Genomic DNA, 22,491 nt, shown 5'->3' with positions numbered 1-22,491 from the left:
CAACTTCAGAAGCTGGTTATACTCACTCTCCTAATATCATCCAGTGTGTGTATTTCTGGTGAAAGTCCACCATGAACACAAAGAAATTGTTGGTTTAGAAGTGCAGCAAGGGGCAAACTGTCAAAAGCCTCCATACAAGCTTCATAGACTCTTTCTGAATATTTAATTTTACCTAGAAAATAAAAATATTAGCATCTGAAAATTCTTAGCTACTTTAAATGTTTTTACATTTATTTAGTTGTATATATATGTATATACATTCTTTTCAAAGAACAATTTTCAAGATTCAATTCTCTTTCTTCAACATGGGTTTGGACTATCAAACAAGTTTATCAGGCTTGATGGCAAGTCTTTATCTGCTGAGCCATCTTACAGGCTGGGTTATTCTTTAAATATACACCAATACAGGATTTTTCTTATTCTCTTCATAATATTTTATACTTTTTTCTTCTGTAGTGAGTTTTGAATAGCTTGTTTCAATTGTTATAGGGAAGTCTTCTAAACTGACTACTGAAGCCAAAGCAAGGAAACACAGGAAAGATTTGCGTGGTAGTCATCAGTTAGTCATATAAGTAGAGAATGGGTGAAAAAGAAAAAACAAAACAAAACAAAAAACCAAACCCTAAAACACAGCAAAAATAAATTTATGGCATAAGAACACTTCTGTAACACAAATACAGTAATGGGCACTACTGTGCAATTGTTAAAATTCATAGAAATACAACATCACAAAGAATTAAGTTTACTGTACATAAATCTTTTTAAAAGCCTCTCCATCCTAAGAGTAAACAGAAGTTTGCAAAGTTATCAGTCTCACAAAGATAAATATATGCTCTCTCTAAATTAATTTTTGACATGTAATAAACAGTCATAAAATATTATAAAAATCAATAAATGAAGTCTCTAAACACAGTTCAACTTTGAACTTCCAAAGGTCTAATAAAGAAAAATTAAAACTACTTTGAGATTAAACTTTTAACAGTAACTTAATTTTAAATACTAAATAACCCTAAAATTATTATTACAGACAGACCACCACATCATTACAACAAAATTCAAAGTTCACCTACTTGATGATCTAAAATGAGCAGGGAAGCAGGAAGCCAATACAGAAACACATGAAAGACAAAACCCTATCAAATCAAACTATTGTTTACTTTTAGAGTTATGTGGGCTGGAGAGATGGCTCAGCAGTTAAGAGCACTGACTGCTCTTCCAATGGTCCTGAGTTCAATTCTCACCAACTACATGATGGCTCACAACTATCTGTAATGGGATCTGATGCCCTCTACTGGTGTGTCTAAAGACAGCTACAGTACACTTATGTAAAATAAAATATATAAATCTTAAAAACAAAAAAAGCACATTCCTGAATCTAACAGCTCATTAAATTCCTAATTGTTTTAAGCGACATCTTTGTTTTATAGAAAAACAAAAAGACATCAGTTTTTTCCCTTCTTTTTTTTTTCTCTTATTTATTTCTGACTTCAAGATAGAGGTTTATCTTACCTACAGGGTAAACACATGGCTGATGAGACCTAATACTAAGGAGATTCTATGGTCTCTTTTTCCTGGGTCTAAATGTGGGGAAATATGCACATGCATAATGATAGGGAGGATGACTAACCCATAATCTTTAGTAACAATCAAACATAAGAAAAATCCTGGGGCTAGAGAAATGGCTCAGCAATTAAGAGCACACTGTGCTCTCCCAAAGGACTGAAATTTTGAGTTTCAGCACCTACATCAGACATCTATCTCACAACCACCTATAACTGTTCCAAGTTTCAGTTGCATCTGGCACTAACACGCACCAACACAGACATATACCCATAAACATAACTATAAATAAAATAATCTAAAGAAAAAAATCTATACAACTAGGGTATCTTAGCTTATAGACAACTGACAGACCAATTGTTTAGTAATGTGGTCTAATAAAAATTTTAATTTGATCTCTTAGATCAAACATGTATTTTCCATTTTCATCTTATATTTGATTGCCTCATTCTTGAAATTAGATGACTGTATCTGTAATAGTCTATGTTGTTTCTTCTTTGTCTTTATGTTCCCTACTCATTGTTTCTCCTTTTTTTATATAAAAAGTCTCAGTATGCAGCCCTGGATCTCAATATATCATAGAGTTGCTTATAGATTATTACTACTTAAGTTGACAGAAAAAAAAAGGATAAATGTTACAGGTTTAGAATTTCAGTTCAGGTCTGGAAAGATGGCTCAGTGGTTAAGTGCACTTGTTCTTCCAGAAAACCTAAGTTTAGTTACCAACACTCACATTAAGTAACACACAACCACCTGTAACTCAACTCCAGAGAGATATGCTGCCTTTGGACTCCACCTGTACCTACACACATGTACACATACATACTCAGACACAGGCACACTCTTAATTTAAAATAATAAAAATAAATTTAAAGGAAAAAACTGAGTCCATTAATAGTATTTTTGAGATAGTGATGAAAAGATAAATAATTTGTATTTTTAGGATGACTCAAAATTGAGACATAAAAAAATAGCAATGGAGGACTGGAAAAATAGCTCAGAGATTAAGAGCATTGACTGTTCTTGCAGAGAACCAGAGTGCAATTCCAAGCACCCACATGGCAGCTCAAAACTATCTGTAACTCTGGTTCCAGGGGATCTTCTGACCTCCATGTACACATGTGGTACACATGCATCCAAGCAAAAATACTCATATGCATAAAGTAAAAATAAATTTTTTTATTTAATCTGTTAGGGAACAATACCACCACCACCCCTTTGGTCTTGGCTTTTCCTACTAGAAAAAATGTTAACATTAAAACTATACATGTATTATAAATACATAAAATTATCACATCACTTAAAAAAAAACAAACTACTCATACCTACATCTATAAAATTTAATAGAAAATTAACTTGAAAGACTTTTAACAATTTTTTTTTCTCAAATGTGCACAAGAGTGGTCATGGAATATGTTTTTAAGTGTTGCAGTATAAAGTCTTTGTTATGTCTTACTACCCATGTCATCCCAAAGAGACACAAAGAACTGGAAACATCACCTCTAAAAGTACTTACATTCCTGCTTAAAGGTAAAATATTCAGTGAGGTGTCTGCATTCATGGTTGCCTCTCAGAAGGAATAATGTGCTTGGGTATAGAATCTTCAAGACCCATAAATACAAGACACACTGAAAAAAAAAATGTTTCCAGTGAACTTTCCTTGTATTTAACTAAGTTGATCTTCACTTTTTATCTTCTAACTATATTATCCTTACAAATTCCATTACTCTTTATTATTGCTCTTTATTCCTTAATAAATATAAGCTTCATGAAATCAGACTTTTGAGTCTTCAAGAAAAGCTAGCTAGCAAATAGAAGAGTAATGAATACTTGCTGAATCAGTAAGTTAAATCTACTTAATTACTTTACATTTACAGATTGCTTAATATAGCTTAGCAAAATGGCTTCTTTTCTTAAGCATATTAGTAAAGATAACAATGCAAAAAATAATAATAGCTAATATCTATAGAGTACTTAAAATGTGATGAGCACTAGAATGCCTTACAATTTTTCACTATCAAAGTGTTTCTTTTACTCCTCAAATTATGAAGTATTTACTAGCTCTCCCACTTTATCTTAGCCAAAAGGCCAAAGAGCAACTATCATCTTATCTCTATTTTATATATAAAGAAACTAAAAGAGTAAGTTAAGTAACCTATCCAAAAATCACAAAGCTCCCACAGGATAAAGACAGGTTTGATCCTTTCATCTTAAGTATTGTGTCACACAAGCTAACACAGGGCCACATTTCCTGTTTGCTTTGTTGTTTGCAAATAATTCCTTACATAAGGCATATATTTATGATCTAATCCAGTGGTTCTCAACCTGAGGGTAATGCCGCTGCACAGATCAAATGACCCTTTCACAGGGGTTGCCTAAGACCACCAAAAAACACAGATATTTATATTATGATTTATAACAGAAGCAAAATTATAGTTACAAAGTAGAAACAAAAATAATTTTATTGTTGGGAGTCTTCACAACATTAAGAAGGTTGAGAACCATTGATATAATTTAATTTAAAAAATGCAATTTTTATAATTTAAAAACAATGAAACAGCATTTTATATACATGGTTTTCTCTAGATTTAACATAAAAGACTAATATTTTGTTATGATTTTAAGAAATAAATGTTTATATAATACAAAAAATTATTTTAACCAAGTCTAACAAGACAAGGATAACTATTTAGACCTTAGTTTTATTTTTTATAGTAAAACCAGTATCTACTGAAACTAAACTGTACTTGTTTTTGATATTTTATCTTCTTATTGTAATAGTAAATCTACTATTAACTAAGCTACAAAATAATTTTAAGTAAGTGCATATACACTGATGTGCTCAGTAACAACTAAGTTTTACCTTCTGATTTTGTCAATTAGACTAAATTCTTTGTTAGGCAGGACCACTTTCTAATTTTTCTTAAAATCCTGAGGTAATTCAGAAGAGATTAAAAGGTTTAATAATAGAATTATGAATGGGAAGAACAACCAACTAGAATAATAAAATTCCTAAGGAAAGGAATGGATACATTCCCAAAGTCCTTACTGAGAAGTACAGTACCCTGAAAAATCCTTAGAAGTGGATACATGTAACACTAAATAGAACCGAAGTTTGCTAGATAAGAAGGCCTCAATACCCATTAGGGTCAGACTCCAGACAGTGGGACTTACTCTGTAACCTTGGCCAAATTACTTTAACTTCAATCCTTAGGTTTCTTGTGTACTGAATGGATAAAATAACAGTACTTACCTCATCACAATGTTGTGAGGACTAAATTAACCAGTATCTGTTAATGCTTAAACCTGGTTGGAATATATTAAATGTGTAACATAAATTATATACCGATAGAGCTTTGACTAAGCAAGTCTACTTAACAAATCTGTCCTATAGAAATAATAGGGTAAATACACAAAAAATATAGCACTACAATGTCCCAATAAGGTATCTTTGTAACGAAAAAAAAAAAAAAGACTTGGGAACCTTAAGTGTCTAACAAGTTATTGCTTGTTTATTCAATGGAAGATAATGCAGCTGTTTAAAATGACTCTAGATTTGTATTTACCAGTTTGTAAAGACATTATAGTGTACAGATATGTAAAACCTTATAAAGAAAAGTGTTTTCATATGGTCCCATTTTTCATTTAAAGAAAGAAGAGATACATACATGTTAGAAAATACAGGCCATCCTGTATTTTTCATACTTCATACAATTAAAAAGGAAAGAAACAAAAAGAATCACTGGATTAAGTAACAAACAATAGGTCATTTTAATGCCTCTTAAGTTTAAAAGAATTGTTTCAGATAGTCTTAGATCTTAATACCATCATGATTAGATAGATCTAGAGTTTAAGCAATAAAAGAATCATAAAATACTTCACTTAAAGGGAATATCATGTTTCTCATGGTTTACTGCCCTTAGTGGCAAGGAAGGTAAAAAAAGAAATGAGCACCTTTAGCTCATAAGCCATGAGATAACAAGAAAATAAAGATCCCAGTCTGCTCATTTCCACTGGGAGAAAAACAATTATAACTATAGGAAATGACACAAAGAAAACTAATTGGATGGTCTGAAAAAGGAATAAATGATAGCTTTTCCTACTATTTCAGAATATACAGAGGTATTAAAAAGAACCCAATACAAATATTTTTAGAAACTTACTGTACTAGGAATATAAATAATTTATATTAACAATAGCAAATCAAATGACAGTATATGATTATTACCTCTATACTAAAATAACCTCTGTCCACATAATCACCAAGAAAAAGGTATCGTGTATTAGCAGGTGATCCTCCTACTTCAAAAAGTTTCATCAGATCAAAAAATTGGCCATGGATGTCACCACACACTGAAACAAGAAGATTATTAGATATGAAAAAAAGCCTCTAAATAAACAAATATTACTTAAACTCTAACTGCTGTAACATGAGATAGTATAAATGCTATAAAGAACTATCTGAAGAGTGGCCTATGAAGAGTCATCATATGGATTATATCTAGCCAATGTTCAGATGCTCAAGATCTAAAACAAGATGTATCAGAAGTAACAAGATTTGGGTCAGTAATGAATTTTTTCTCTAAATTTATAAATCTCTTTTAGAATTAAGGATGACAAGATTATAATGCTGGCAATAAACCCCCATTTTAACTCAGTACTTTGCAATGACCTTCAAATGATCACTGTAGGTATCTAATACCATTTGCCACTAGTAATTAAGAGCAAAGTAAGGTGTTGAATCAAACTGAAGTATGGCCAATACAACTGATGAAACCTTCATAAAAGCATATTAGACTAGTTTTGTGTAAATACAGAAATTTGTAAAATCAAGACAATGTACATACACTATTAATCAGTAACTATGTGATGAAAGGGAAACAGCTTTCTCTCCAATCAACTAAATACTGGTTTAGTAATATCCAAAACAAAAGTTTACCTGTAATTGGAGCTTCTACTTCTATCATGGTTTTCTCTCGCCGAAGTATGGCAGCACCCTCATTGATAATTCTTAGTGCAATTTCTTCATCTACCCGACCTTCTTTTACCAGGTGGTTCTTCAGAACATCAACCCTGGGTATTCCATCCATATCAAACACTTCTTCAGATGTCAACCGATGAGTTGGGGGAAAGGGAACAGCTGCATTTTTTTAAATGAACATAAAATAAGGAACAATACATTAACACAGAAACTAATAATTGGATTTAGATAAATAAAACTGAGTAAAATTTTTAAAAATAGATTTGAAAAGCACCAGGTTTTTTTTTCTTCTTCATTTAATGGCTACAAGTGTTAATTTAAACAAATTTTTTTCTAAAGGAATAATCAAATTACTCTTTGTGTGTAATTTTGAGATGAAACCCAGGCCCTCCTACATGTTAAGTGTTCTTGTGCGAACATGAGCACATGCGCATGCTAGCGCGCGCGCACACACACACACACACACACACACACACACACACACACACAGAAAGAAAGAAAGAAAGAAAGAAAGAAAGAAAGAAAGAAAGAAAGAAAGAAAGAAAGAAAAAACAGTATTTCTTAGGAGTCTCATACTAGGGCGTTGAGGTGGGAATGGATTGGCGGGGGGGGGGGGGGGGGGGGGGGGGGAGGGCACCCTGACAGAAGCAGGGGAAGGGGATGAGATAGAGGGTTTGTGTACGGGAAACTGGGAAGGGAATAACATCTGAAATGTAAATAAATAAAATAACCAATTATTTAAAAGTCTCATTACATAGTCCTGGCTTTCCTGGGGTTCACATGTACATCAGGTTGATCACAGACTCATAGAGAATCACTTGCCTTTAAAATCTGGGTTCAGCCTAGGCTACTGAGAGCTTGCCTCAAAAAATAAATATCACACACACACACACACACACACACACAAGCAAATAAATAAGTAAGTAAATATAAATGAGGGGAAACTAGCTAGCTGAACTCTGTAAGATCTGGACTATAGCTCAGTGGTAGAGTACCTGCCTCACAAATGCAAGGCATTCCTTAGATTCAATCCCTAATACCCAGGGAGTGGGGATGGGGAATAACAAACTACATATAGTAACATGTTCTTTGTTAAAAATGGTTTAAAAAAAATCATACCTAAAGCTTTTTCCTTACTACAAAACATTTTCAGCCTGAACCCTTTGATTACAATGCACACTTAACTATAAAATATAATTTATGCCAGGCAGTGGTAGTGCAGAGGCTTAAAACTCTGTGAGTTTAAGGTCAGCCTGGTCTACAAAGTAGTCCTAAGATAACCAGATTTACACAAAGAAACCCTGTCTCAAAACAAGCAAACAAACAAAATAAAATTATATATATATATGTATATATATGTATATATATATAAACTACATATACCAAAATATGAAATAAAATGCAAGGAAGATAATCTTCCATATTAGCTCTAAAATAATTATTATAGTATGTGTTTATGTGACTATATAAGTATTTCTCACTCTGTTTAGTGTCACCTAAGACCATTGAAAAACACAAGGTATTTACATTATGGTTCATTAGCAGTAGCAAATTACATAGTAATGAAAGTAATTTTATAGCTGGGGGTCACTACATCATGATAAATTGTATTAAAGGGTTACAGTAATAGGGAAGTTGAGAACCACTAGTCAACATGATGTGTGTGAGTTCATGTGCCACAATATGTGTGTGGAGGTCAGAAGACAATTTTATGGGTTTGTTTTTTTACACCATCTAAACATGGGTTCTAGGATCAAACTCAGATTGCTAGGGTAGCAAGTGCCTTTACATGTTGATATCTTTTGCTAGTCCATCTTCCATGGCTTTTTCTTTCAGATTTAATTTATTTTATCTATGGGAGTATACTGTCACTGTCTTCAGACACACTAGAAGAGAGTATCAGATCCCATTACAGATTGGTTGTGAGCCACCATGTGGTTGCTGGGAATTGAACTCAGGGTCTTTGGAAGAGCAGTCAGTACTCTTAACCACTGAGCCATTTCTCCAGCCCCCATCTTCCATGCTCTTAATACAAACATAAAACAATGTTTTCTGATCAATTTTTATATGATCTTTTAGGGATGTAGATAAAACTAAAGTCAAATGCTTAACTATATAATTTAACTTATTTTACTGCCTACATATATTTAAACAACACATTGTAATATAGCAATACTGCTTTTTTCACCTACTCATTATTCACAAACTACTTTCACCCTGTCTTTATATATATCTTTAATATCAATGCATTAATATTAATGCATCCTTCCTACTAGAGTTAGCAAATCATTTTTATTTCAATCTAAATTATATGATACAGCAGTTTTTCAATATTCATAAAACCCTTTCACAATTAACTTTACTCAAGAGGTGCCATAAGTCTTACTGTTGAAGTAGTTAACTTTTTCCATTCCTAAAGTATGTATTTATGATTTCCACAAGTAATCACCAACTGTACAATTAAATAGTATTTACAAATGGAATGAAACATGAGACAGTGTTTGTCCTTCTTTTGGATTTCTTGTCTGTCATCTCTCCTCCAACACCACCAACACCATACCACCAATTTTTTGAGATGAGTCTTCATCCATCTCAGGTAGGTAGTCTGGCTGGTCTAATTCCATATGTAAACTAGACTGGCTCTGACTGAGGATCCTCCTGTCTCTGCCTCTAAGTTCTGGAATTAATTATAGTTATGTGCCTGCATCGCCAGGCCTATCCATTTTTGATAGCATAAAGGCACATTTTTGAGGTCATATACATAAGAAAACATACCACATGAACCTAGTAAGTTTATGAATTTAACTTGAAGTTTATTAAATAGTATAAAACAAGAGAGAATTTTATACTATAAGTATGAAGGACTAGACAAATAGCCCAGTTGTTAAAGTGCATGACAACCTGGGTTTGGCCACTAGCACCCACAAAAAAAAAAAAAAAAAAAAGCCTGATATAATGGCAGTCACCTGTAATCTCAGTGCTAGAGAGGCAAAGACAGGTAGTAGATCCCTGGAGTTGCTGGCCAGCCAGCAAAGCCTACTCTGAACATCAGATCCCAGTGAAAGACCCTGTCCCAGAAAGCAAAGGAGGAGGGATGGCTCAGTGGTTTAACAAAAAAAAAATTTTAAAGCCTGATTTCCTGAGTTTAATCCCAGAGATCCACATGAACAGAATTGTTCTTTGACCACCCAGTCACAATAGCATGTGCATGCAAGCACAAAATATATACATATTATAAAAAAAAAAGAACTAGGCTACAGTTCAGAATGAGGTGGTCTGGCTACACTGCACATCCATGTGCACTGTATACACAAGTACTTACACTGTATAAATAAAATGTAAAAATAATAGCCTTAGCTGAGATGGCTCTAATCCTAGATATTGAGAGGCTGAAATAAGAGAACTGTCATGATTCAACATACTTTTAGGCCAATCACGACTATATAGCAAAATCCTGTCTTAAAAACAAAGCAAAACAGCTAAGATTCCTAGCAGTGGGGGATATGGATCTTAAAGTGGCCACTTCCTGTAGCCAGGCAGGATTACCAGTAAAAGGACAGCAACCCACCCACAAAGCCTCTGACCCAAAACATGTCTTGTGTACAAGGTGAGCAGGAACAAAGAGCATAGTCTGAGGGACTGGCAAACAATGACCACCCCAAATTGAGACCCACTCCATGGCAAGAACCAACCCAACACTTATCTTGCATACTGAAATACTTATATAATGAAATGCTTACATCCAGGAACTTAGCATAACTGTCCTCTGAGAGGCTCCATCCAATTGCCAATGGAAAGAGATGCAGAGACTCACATCCAAACAGTAGATGAAGCTTGAGGAATTAGGAAAAAGATTTGAGGGACCCGAAGAAGATAGATCTTCCACAAAGTCCAAGACCAAGAAAGTCACCTAAACTGGACTCTTGTGGACTCCAGAAGACTGAATCACCAACCACAGAACAAGCACAGGCTGGACCTAAGCCTCCTGTACACATGTAGCAGATGAGCAGCTTGGTCTTCATGCAGGTCCTCCAAACAGCTGGAGCAGGGGCTGTCCCTGAGCCTGTTGCCTACCTGCCTACTTGTAAATCTCACACCTCCAAATGGACAGCCTAGTCTGGTCTCAGTGGGAGAGGATGTGCCTAGTCCTGTAGCAACTGGATGTTCAGGGTGGGATGGGAGGTGGGAAGGGGGTTGATACCCAGAGGGGGGCTTTTCCTTCTTAGGGGAGTGGGGGGATTACATAAGGGGGTACTAGGAGAAGAAGGGCTGATATTGGGTTGTAAAGTAAATAAATTTAAAAAACAACAACAAAGCAGAAAACAAAGCAAAACATGCCTTCAATCGTAGCACTCAGGAGGCAGAGGCAGAGGCAGAGGCAGGAGTGCCTCTGTGAGCTCAACACTAGTCTGGTCTATACAGCAAGCTCCAGGTCATCATATAATACATATGGATGGAGGGGGCTGGAGAAATAGATGTCTCAGCAGTTAAGAACATTGGCTGCTCATCCAAATGACCCAAATTCAAATCTCAGCCCCCACATGACAGTTCACAACTGTCTGCAATTCCAGTTCCAGGGAATCTCACACCCTCATACAAATATACATGGAGGCAGAACACCAATGAAAATATTTTTTTAATTTAAAATATTAAAAAGCCCAAAAAATTAAAATATTTAAAAAATTAAACTGAAGATGTAGATTGATCAGGGATGAAAGAGAACCAGAAATCTTACCGTGTCATCAGTAAGCAAAGAATCTTGGAAATTAATATTGCTTCTCATTCTAAGTAAAACCTGTAAAACCTTAACCCTTTGAGGCCTCCAATTCTAAAGCAAAGGTAACCTGTACTAAATAAACAACTTTTCTCCTGTGATCAGTTAACCCTATCTATGCTTCCTACTACTCCCATTTATTATTGACAAATCCTTAAGATACTCACTGTACTTCTATGCTTCTAAATTACCTACTGTCCTTTTCTTCATGACATTTTCTTCTAGTGTTCTCCTCTTCCAATAACTTTTGAGGACTCTAGAAGTCCTTTTATAAATTAACAACAAACACAAAACTCCCTTCTCCCATTAACATACACAAACTATCTGTTCACATATTACTTATCTCTCTAGCTTAATTAAATCCTGCCTCTCCTAAAGGAAAATATTGTTTTCAAAGTGGATCCTGCTTGCTTTTCCATGGTCTATAATTCAATTTTTTCTCTCCATTATAATTTTCAACATTGTCACTATACTAAAGACCAAAATCAAAGTCTTTCTTTGAGATATTATCTTCTAAGTAGTTGACTCATGTCTCTGCCATCTACTAAATTTAAACTGTTTTCTGTCATCCTAATCTCATATCCCTTCTAAATTCTTTCATTGTCAATATCCAAATACATGATCTACCTAAAACTGAAGAACTAAGAGGTATGAACTTTCCATGATTATTACTCCACCTCCTGAACTGCAATCCCTAAAGGACCAAACCCATTTATGTTCTGGTTTCACTCCCTTTTCTTCATCTACAGTGTGAGTCTATATTAAGAACTTGGAGATCTGAGCTTGTATAGCTCAATGGTAGAATATTTTCTCAGCATTTACCAAGGCCCTGGGTTCCAGGAGGAGCACTGTAAAATGAAACAAAAAAACTGGAGTTCGGTTCCTAGAACCTATGTCATGTGGCTCATACCTGTGGCACCAGCTCCAGATTTGATTTTCTCTTCTGACCTCTGCACACATGCATATGTTTGAGTTTGAGCACAACAATCACACAAAAATAAATCTTTAGCATAACACACACACAAATAAATAAAAACAAATACTTAAAAAAAAACCTGCAGAGTCCTTTCTTATCACTTCCTTTCTGGTTACTTTTAATTCTTACAATGAAGCTACTCCATCATCCATTCACTTTTAAAGCATTCTAGATGTTTTGCCCTTCTTTCTGTCTTTCCATACTGCTTGGCAGGCAAAAATCCCAATTTTCAAATAACTTAACTTATAAGTTTTTGTGGCAAGTATAAAATTATCAAAATCACCCAGTAATACTACAAATCCATAGTCTCCAATTTGGCTAGTCCCTGGCACTTCCAGGCAAACTTCTCATTATCTGGCTTCTACACTATTCCCTATCTTGTAATTAATTCTCTCTTCTTGGGTTCTAATAATAACTTACCTGGCTTTGCATTTTATTTTTTAACTCAGTATCTCACTGCCTTACTTCATGGACTTCTTCCCATTCTGTTTTGTTTGTGATAGGATCTCTGCTAGCATTCCTTCTAGGCTCTGCCCCACAATAGCCAGGTATGCCTGGCTAACTATAAAAGGGGCTGTCTGCCCCCTCTTCACTCTCATACTCTTCTCTCCCTGACCCTTTCTCCCCTTCTCCTTCCCTGCTCTCTTTTCACGTTCCTGGCCGGGCTCTAGTCTAGTCTAGTCTTTCTCCACTCCCTTCCCAATTCCTTTCTCATGTCCTAAATAAACTCTATTCTGTATTAAACCTGTTGCATGGCTGGTACCTCAGGGGGAAGGGATGCCTCAGCATGGGCCTGCTGAGGCAGCCCTCTCACCTCACCTCACCTCACAATACCCAGCTCTATATAACATATTCTGGCCTCTTTCTTCTTTTATAAAACACAACAGTCTCACTATGCATGTAGCTCTGGATGACCTGAAACTTGCATGGTATCACAACAATCGCTCAGATTTAAAAAAAAAAAAAAAAAAAAAAAAAAAAAAAAAAAATGTGGACTTTTAAAAACCCTTCCTGGATTTTAGGTTTTTTTTTTTTTTTTTTTTTTTAAGATTTATTACATATAAATACACTGTAGCTGTCTTCAGACACACCAGAAGAGGGCATCAGATCTCATTACAGATGGTTGTGAGCCACCATGTGGTTGCTGGGAATTGAACTCAGAACCTCTGGAAGAGCAGCCAGTGCTCTTAACCACTGAGCTATCTCTTCAGCCCTTAGGGTTTTTTTTTTTCTTAAAAGATTATTTTTTTAATCTTTAATTTTTTTAGATTTATTATAGATATGTGTGTTTTACCTGCATGTATGTATGTATGTACGTGTGCTGTGTGCATGCCTGGTACAAATGGAGGTCAGAAAAGAGTATCAAGATTCCTGGAACTGGAATTATAGATGCTTGTTAACTACAAGGTTGGTGCTGGGAACTTAGAGTCTTCTTCAAAAGCAAAAAGTAACAAGTACTCTTAACTGAGCCATCTCTCTAGCCATATTTTTATTTTATAAAAGAGTAATCCTGAGTATGTGTGTGTGTACCACATGTGTACAGCAGTTGCCGTTGGGGCCAGAAGAGGACTTCACAATCACTGAAACTGGAGTTACAGGTGGTTGTTAAGCCATCAGAAATGGGTGCAGGGAAACTCAGTTTCCTTGCAAGATAAAGGCTATTAATCATTGGGTTGCTTCTATAATGACTCAGTCTTTTTGATTATTCAAATTCTTGAAGTTTCTTTTACATCTTCATTATCAACTTTTAACTGCATTGTGTCAATATTACTTCAATTCTTATCATCTAATTTCTATCAGAAAACTTTAATTCTACTATTCATCTTCAATAAAATAAAGCACAGCTAATTTCCAGGCTCAAAATTTTAAATAGTTTTATTTTGTTTAAGTTTTCCTTGTTTAAATAGTCTCTCCTATTTAGTTCAGACTGAGGCAGAACTTAAGAGCACTCCTGTGTCTCCCTCTCAAATGCGGGGATTAAATGTGTACACTATGTGACTGAAAATAGTTTTATACTGAGTAAAAGAAAAAAACCAGTTCTCTGCTTTCACCATGGGTTCTAGACTCAAACCTGGAGCATCAGGCTTACACAGGAAGTGCTTTTACTTCCATAGGCACTTCACTCAGTGAGGTATTTTTCAGTATTCTAAATTTTAAGGTCTTTTTCAATGAAGTCTTCCCAAGACTCACCATTCTCAGTATTTTACAAGTAATTCCAATCCCCTATAACTGTTCAATTGAATCTCCTTAAAGTAAATTTAGTCTTACTATCTCGCAGTGTTGCTGATCTGTTTCATTCCCATTCCCCATCATTTATCCAGTATGTATCTACCTCTACTATTATTAAGCATAATCAGACACATTTTTTTCTTCCCTTAATTAATGTTTTGGCAATCCCTCTCTTGAACTACTCTAGTAACATAACTAAACCAAAGTAAAGTTTCTGTCTTCTTTAATAATTTTGTTTCATAAAACTTCATCAGTTAGCTTTCAAAATAGTAACGAATCACTATTCTACTTTAATAACAAAAACAGTGATTCAGGGCTGGAGAGATGGCTCAGAGGTTAAGAGCACGGACTGCTCTTAACCAGAGGTCCTGGGTTAATTCCCAGCAACCACATGGTGGCTCACAACCATCTGTAAAGAGATCTGATGCCCTCTTCTTGTGTGTCTGAAGTACAGTGACAGTGTATTCATATATCTAAAGTAAATCTTAAAAAAAAAAAAAAAGTGATTCAGAACAAGCCACATGCCTGGCTAGGCAGTACGGCACACTCTTCACATGCAATAGTCTCATTAATATTCCACAAGCTCTATTAAAAAGACCGTATTAACTCTACCTCTGATGAGGAAACTAAGACTTAGGATGTTAAGAACTTGTCTGCCTGAGGCTTATTCAATCACAGAGCTAGTTTTCAAAGCCAGGTACAGCTTGCATTCTTAATCATCCACAGGCTAACCTGCTATAGCAAGCTAAAATTCTAGCTTTTTAACTTGGAACACAAAAGGTTCCTTTTCAACTTTATCTGCCATTCCTTGCCAAGCACCTTACATATTAACTGCCATACATCTCATTCTCTACGCCCCCCCAACTCTGCCTTTTTGTTTTCTCTATTCTATTCCTACTCATTTTTCTGGGGTACCTGCAAACATTATTCCTGGTGATACTTTCTTTTTAAGTTGAGATTGTCATTTCCCTCATCATTCTAATAGCACTTTGTTTCTAACTCATATTTATTCAGTGTCACTGCCATGTGAAGACTGTATCCTACTTATCTTTTAAAGTCTCATGTATCACAGGCTGACTTCAAACTCAAACAAGATATCCTTGAACTTCTGATACTTATGACTCAACTTCCTAAATACTGAGATGTATCACTAAAACCTGGTTTATGTGGTGCTATAGATGAAACTCAGGGCTTCCTTCATGCTAGGCAAGTACACTGACAACTAAGTTACATACTCCAATTCCTAGTAAAAAGCCTGGTACAAAGCATGTACACAGTAGATGCTGCACATGTAAAGGACTCTACCTTCTTATTTCAATCCTTTCCATTCTTCAAGGCTTCTTTCCCCCTAAAAAAAAAAGCTTTTTACCATCTTATCTATCTCCCATTAAAAAAAAAAAAAAAAAGGTGCAGTGGCACTCACTTTCAATCCTAGCACTAGGGAGGCAAAGGTAGGTAGATGATCTGGGTTCAAGGCCAACCTGGTCATTGAAGACCACATTGTGAAACCCTGGCTTTAAAAAGAGCCCTGCCAGACCAGACGTTACTACATCCCTTCAACTGAGACAACTTCCTAGTTCTGCAATAACCTCATTAATCATAACCACATTCATATTCCATGAAATTTGTTGACTTTTCATGAGTACTTACTTTCCTAAGGACCAAGACTTCCTATACTGCCACTGTCTCCTTATAAGGTAAGAAGCATACAGCAGGAATTTAGTAGTTACTACTTTATAACCTTTTGTTTCTTTGATAGTTGATTGATTTTTGAGACAGAGTTTCTCTGTTGTCATGCTGTCCTAGAACTCACTCTGCAGACCAGGCTGGTCTCAAACTCAAGAGATCCACCTTGCCTCTGCCTCCCAAAAGTTGAGATTAAAGGCATGCTCCACCACTGTCCCATTACTATTTTATAACTTTAATGTGCTAAAATAAATGTTATGTACAAAGACAATCAGCTCAATCATTTCACCTCTGAATATAAATTAACATTTTTATGATGAAATTAAGTTGAATGATTGACACTAAAACACACCCAATTTAATACTTCATGGTTCTTTTCAACAATTTTTTCCCTTACAATTTTTGCTTATTTATTTAACAGCTCTGGCTTTCTACTCTCTCCTGAGCATCTATATTTCTTTCTTGACATTTTCTTTCTAAGGTAACTTGCTACCAAAGCCCTTTCTCTTTTCTTTTAAACACACGTTATAGTCTCTGTTTCTTTGCTTTCTCTAGAACACATGGTACTAAAATTTTATCTTAGTATGGTTAAAATGTTAACAGGGGTAAAAAGGAAAATCTTTTAAAGGAGTTATCTTTATACATAAGATACTTATACTATAAGATACCATGTAGATGAAACTAACTGCTTTTAAAATATAAAGTAAAAACATCTGTGAGCAACAATGAAATCAGCATTTGTATGAATATTATGAATCATTTGCAAATCTGTGATGAAAATTAAAGAATTTTAATAAAACTAAGGTATTGGAAATAAGAGTGGCAAATGAACTCTGGTTTATAAGCTAAATGAATATGCCTGGCTATTAAAAAATCAGTCTAAAACAAAGTATATTCTTTCAGCATTTTGGCTCAATATGAAAATGTGATAATTTATGATTAATAAAAACTATTAAATTGGAGGATAATGCTGAATATAAAAGAAAATTGTTGCTAGGCATGGTAGTATATGCATGCACTTGGTGAAATGAAACTCAGTAATAAATTCAAGGCTAGCCTCAGCTAAATAACTGACTTTGAGGCCAACCTCTTGGCTATATATAACCCTGTCTCTAAATAAATAAATGAATGAATAAATAAATAAATAAATAAATAAATAAATAAGGGGGCTGTGTGGAATAGTTCAGCAGTACAGGTACTGATGTAGGCACAGTTGTTTTTCCTACTGTTTCCATTTTCTTGTTAAGCCTATATTCTATTAAATTTATTCCATTTATTTTTGTCCATATATGTGTGTATATGCAAGTGAAGGACAGAGGACAACTTTCAAGAGGAATTGGTTCTCTGCTTCCACCATATTGGTCCCAGGAATTAATTAAGGTTAGTTTGGCAGCAAGCACCTTCACCCACTGAGCCAATCATCTCACCAACCTGTTTGTTTCCATTTTCTTAAGTGAAATATAATATATACCCCACCCCCAAAAAAAAGAGTAACAAAAGCTTCAGGAGTATTTTATTTTGTTTGAGGATTTCTGAGACATAGTCTCATTATATATAGTATGTATATACATATATATCTGTTGGAGTATATGAAGGTGAATGCAGCATTCCATGAAGCACAGAAGATCTTCTGAAACTGGAGTTAGACAGCTGTGGGCTGTTTGATATAGATATTCAGAATGGAATTCTGGTCCTCTGTAAGGGCAGTACATGGGATCAACAACCAGCCTCTCTATTAAATTTCTAATAAAAAGAGTTTGAACTGAGTCAGTAGCTGGACTACCAGATTTAGAACTAAATAAAACTAACCAAGATATCTAATTATCCATGACTATGAAACAGAGTTACTATTAAACTTTTAGTAATAGACTCATCACATTTATAAATGCAACATCTGTAGTATTAAAATCTCTCAAACTTATATCTGTATTTCTTAAGTGTGACTATTAACAAAACATTCTATATTCTCTTAAAAACCTACATGTCTGCAGACTTAAAATGGCTCAGCAGTTAAGAGCCTTTAATTGCCTGTTCTTCCAAAGGATCTGAGTTTGGTTTCCAATACCCATATGGCTTAGAGCCTCCTGAAACTCCAATTACACAGGATATAATACCCTCTTCTGGCCTCATGGGGCACTATACACATGTGGTACAAATATGTAACATGCAGACAAAACATCCATACACACAAAATAAAATCAACCTTAAAAAAAAAAAAAAAAAAAAAAAAAAAAAACCGTCCATAATAAAAGGTCTTTAGAACAGAAGCACTGTGCCTAAAATTTAAAGGAAAAGTTCCAGAGGAAGACTACTTGTACTCAATACTACTGGCAGTCTCCCCAACAATCTGATGAAGTAGTGTATATGCAAAGCTAAAAAAATATACTGAACTTATGAAATTTGAGATTGCTTTATGTGTTGTTGTTTTACTTATTTATCTTTTAAGACAGGGTACATTATGTAGCTCTGGCTACCCTGAAACTTGCTATACAGACCAGACTGACCTCAAAATTAACAGCAATCTTTCTGCCTCTGCCTCCAGAGTGGTGGTATTAAAGGCATGTGCCACCACCTTATCAGGAATTCTAATACATTCCACATGGAAATGAAAGCTGTCACCATGAAGAAGATACAACTAATACACAACATGCTTTAACCATAAACTTTATTAACTGAAATTTTCCAAACAAGCTCCTTTCCTACTAAGAAAGCGGTTTTCATTTCAAAACAATAAACTGTAAATGGCTATGTATTAGACTTACAACTCTCCCCTTTTGTTTGTAAACTCATTTTTCCTTCATTAAGGCAGCATGGGAAAGACTGCCACATAAATAACAAGGAACAAGATTCACATAAGAAAACATAAATACATGATTCAGGAATGTGACTAGTTACCTCAGCTATCATTCTGATGAAAAGTATACAGAGAAATAAAGCATACAGGAAATATAGTTAAGAAAATAAAGAGGCAGGCAATGGCTTCTCTTTCAACCACCACCTATTGATAGGATCAAAGCATGATTTTGTCTCTTTCCTTAAAGGCAAAAAAAAAAAAAAAAGAGGAGCAGCTCATAAACTATTTAATTCATTCTAAATGCCTAACCCAACCACATAAGACTAAGACTAAGTTCAAATACTTGTGTCATGCTTTAAGAACCAAAAGTGCAGATTGAAAACAGAAAACACACAGTTGGGCAGTGGTGGTACATGCCTTCAATCTGAGCTCTGGAGAGACAGAGGCAGAGGCAGAAATATCTTTGAGTTCCAGGCCAGCCTGGTCTAAAGAGTACGATCCAGGACAGCTGGGGGAAATAAAATCAACACACACACACACACACACACACACACACACACACACACACACACACGAGAAGAGGGCTTCTTGTTTTAAGTATTTTAATGGCAAACAAACAACCATGGTCAAAATGCAAAACAAAGCTAACACTAAACTATATGCCAGTCTATACTTGAGACACTCATTTTGAAAATTAAAATAACTTTAAAAACAAACAATCTAAATGATGAGATTTTCATTTTACGACTTCTGCTTATTGACTACACACTGAAGAAAAATAATTTCAGTTCTTACTAATATCCACAGTACTAGTGTGGTAGATGGGTTCTCTGAGAGCTTGGACTTTTAAGGAAAGCTCAACTGCCTCTCCATTTATTTTAAATAAATCTGTTTATCTGTATACAAACGTCCATTAACTCCTCCCTGGCTCAGAAGAATTTCACTTTTTCTTCTAAACAGTATATCATGTGTTTAGAGGTGATGCGTAAAACCCTTTCTGTTAAGTGCTGACGGTTTTTTAAAATAACTACCACTTCCTATACATAAGACTTCCCCCCGCCTCCCTGTAATACCTATCCCCTGTCCTGCAGCCATGTCTGGGTTCCTAGGTCTCGCCTGGATCCTTCACCCTTGTTCAGTCCCATACGGTTTTCCCAATTTCCGCGCGGGGTGGCACCTAAAGGCCGAGCGCAAACCCCCTGCTGTTGGCGCTCTCTAAGCGCTGTCACTGGGGAGCAGGCGTGGGCCAGAACCCGGACGAGTCCGACGGCGTGCGGCTAAGGGAATCCGGGGCCCCTCGGTGCGCCCGGACTAGCCGGGAGTGCAGCTGTCGATGAGCCGGAAGCTCAACGCGGGCACTGCGCCGGTAACGGGCAATGCAGGAAAGAAAGGGGCTCACTGCGGCGGACATCCCTAACCCCGCGTTAGCAACACCCGGCGCAGAACCCCCGCCCGGGCCTGCAGGGCGAGCGGGAGACCGCGGAGCAGCCACCGCCTCGGCCCGGCCCAGCCGGGACCCGCCCAGGGGCCACTCCCCAAGGGAGGCAGCCAGTCACTCGCCCGCCCCGCCGGGCCCGCTCCTGAGGGGACGGACTCCCGCCCGCCCTGACACCGCGCCTCACGCCAGGCCCCCAGGGCTTCGGGTACCTCTCACCTTTGACGACGCGGTCGGCTCCGAGAGGGGGCGGCGGGGGCGGGGGAGGGGGCGGCGCGGCCCGGGCCGGCTCCGGGGCGGCCATGCTGGGCCCGGGGCTCGGCTAGGTGCCGGGCCGGGCGGGGTTGGGGGCGGGGGCGGCTGCTACCAAAGCCAAGCGGCGGCGCCGCCGGGGAACATGGCGGACCCTCTTTCCCTTCAGAGGGGCTAAGACCGTCATGCACCGCGCGTGCGGGGGCGGGGGCGGGACAAGCTCCAGGGACTTGAGCAAAATTACTGAAGCTACTACAGAAATGGGAGCAGTCCAAGGGATCAGGTGAAAATTAATTCCTTACATGCAGAAAGACAGGGTGCAGACTAACTAGACTTAGGGGCTGTTGATGCGTGCAAGCAAAAAAAAAAAAAAAGAAAACCGGACATTTTTCTGGCCGCTTTGGAGGAAGGAAAATGAAGAGATGTAATTTGATCTCAGAATTTCCCACTATTAGACAAATATACGACAATATATGTACAAAATCTATTGTATGACTAGAGACAAAAATGAAAGAAGCATTGGAGACTGTAAAGAGTGGCATTATCATTTAAAATGGAGTTTGTCCTTTAATGCCAGACCTCAGGAGGCAGAGGAAGCCAGGTCTAGCCACTCAATGAGACTGTCCTGACAAAGTGGGAGGGTGCAAAGGAGGTTAAATAGAATTCTAACCTTTGCTGTGAGAGTTTGAAAGGCACATACATTCAGCTGAAAAAGTCCAAGCACCGCGATTCAAGAACAAAAATGAGTCAAGGGAAGTAGGGAATGACAGCAAGAGATATTCAGAGAACTTGTAAGATTCATCTGGAAAGGCCAGAGCCTCTTAACTCACTGGGCAAATACATTTGAAGCCAGAGAGATGGTTCAATGGTTAAAGGTGCTTGGAGCCAAGGATGGTGACCTAAGTTCCTTAGGACAAATCCACATGGAAGAAATCAATGGAAGGACGAAATAGATTCCTTCAAGTCTGACTTCTAAAACTTTAAATAAATAAATAAATAAATAAATAAATAAATAAATGTTATAGAAAAAATGGAAATTAGAAACTAAGTAGGCAGAAAATTGGAAGTTACTTCCATATAGATATATATCACACACACACAGAATTTGGGTTGGGTTTGGGCAACTTACACAGATCCAAGCTGACCAGCATCCATAAGGTCAAGAAACAAGAACAGATTGTTCCATCAATAACTATTAGTTACTTTATGATGGCTCAGGGGCCACCAAATGCAACGATGGAACACAGAACACTCAAGGTAGAAAAAGAAAACTGACTGCTACAACTTACTCTAACCTTCATGTGTCCTTCTCAGTCTTATAAAAGGTTAAAGAGTGTGTATGACACAAGCTGTGTTGAAAGGTTCAGGGACTAACATAGCGAAGGCCCATGTTATAGCATCCAAATGGGATAAAACAAAAAAACCCTCTGTATCCTATTACTCAATAACATATGTGCTCAGAATCTGTCCACGATGATTAGGAAGGCAACAGGACAACATTCTCAGCATCTGTTGTCTCTTTGTGTTCATCAATGAGACCAAGAGCTGGAATAAATAGGAAGGGAAAACCTAATAAATATTCTTTGCAAAGGGAACCTACAAAAGTATTTTCTTTTGTGTGTTTATGTGTTTTGCCTGCATGAATGTCTGTGCAGCACATGTGTCCAGTCCCCATGGAGGGCAGAGGAGTGAGTTATATTCCCTAGAACTAGAGCTATCAAATGTTGTGAACCACCATGTGGTGCTGAAAACTGAACTCAGGTCCATTGAATGAGCAGTCTCTTCTCCTAACCACTGAATCATC

At 36.6% G+C, this 22,491-nt stretch overlaps 1 protein-coding gene across 5 annotated transcripts in view; it reads right to left on the bottom strand.

The window, feature by feature from the left end:
- The window catches only part of PPP3CB (protein phosphatase 3 catalytic subunit beta), a 47,637-nt gene extending 26,819 nt beyond the window's left edge, over positions 1–20,818 (bottom strand). For all 5 annotated transcript variants that reach the window (XM_080926082.1, XM_080926083.1, XM_080926085.1 and 2 more), the window contains exons 1-5: positions 20,655–20,818; positions 6,500–6,700; positions 5,789–5,913; positions 3,077–3,188; positions 27–172 (exon numbers count right to left, since the gene is read on the bottom strand). In XM_080926082.1, coding sequence (XP_080782208.1) covers positions 27–172; positions 3,077–3,188; positions 5,789–5,913; positions 6,500–6,700; positions 20,655–20,739 — 669 coding nt within the window. In that variant the 5' untranslated portion in view covers positions 20,740–20,818. The remainder of the gene's footprint in view (positions 1–26; positions 173–3,076; positions 3,189–5,788; positions 5,914–6,499; positions 6,701–20,654) is intronic.
- Positions 20,819–22,491: the final 1,673 nt, after the last annotated feature.

The sequence above is a fragment of the Micromys minutus genome (assembly GCF_963924665.1).
Source record: "Micromys minutus genome assembly, chromosome: 12".
In the NCBI taxonomy this organism is placed as follows: domain Eukaryota; kingdom Metazoa; phylum Chordata; class Mammalia; order Rodentia; family Muridae; genus Micromys; species Micromys minutus.
The sequence above is the reverse complement of the archived record's forward strand: the minus strand, read 5'-3'. Positions and strand labels throughout refer to the sequence as shown.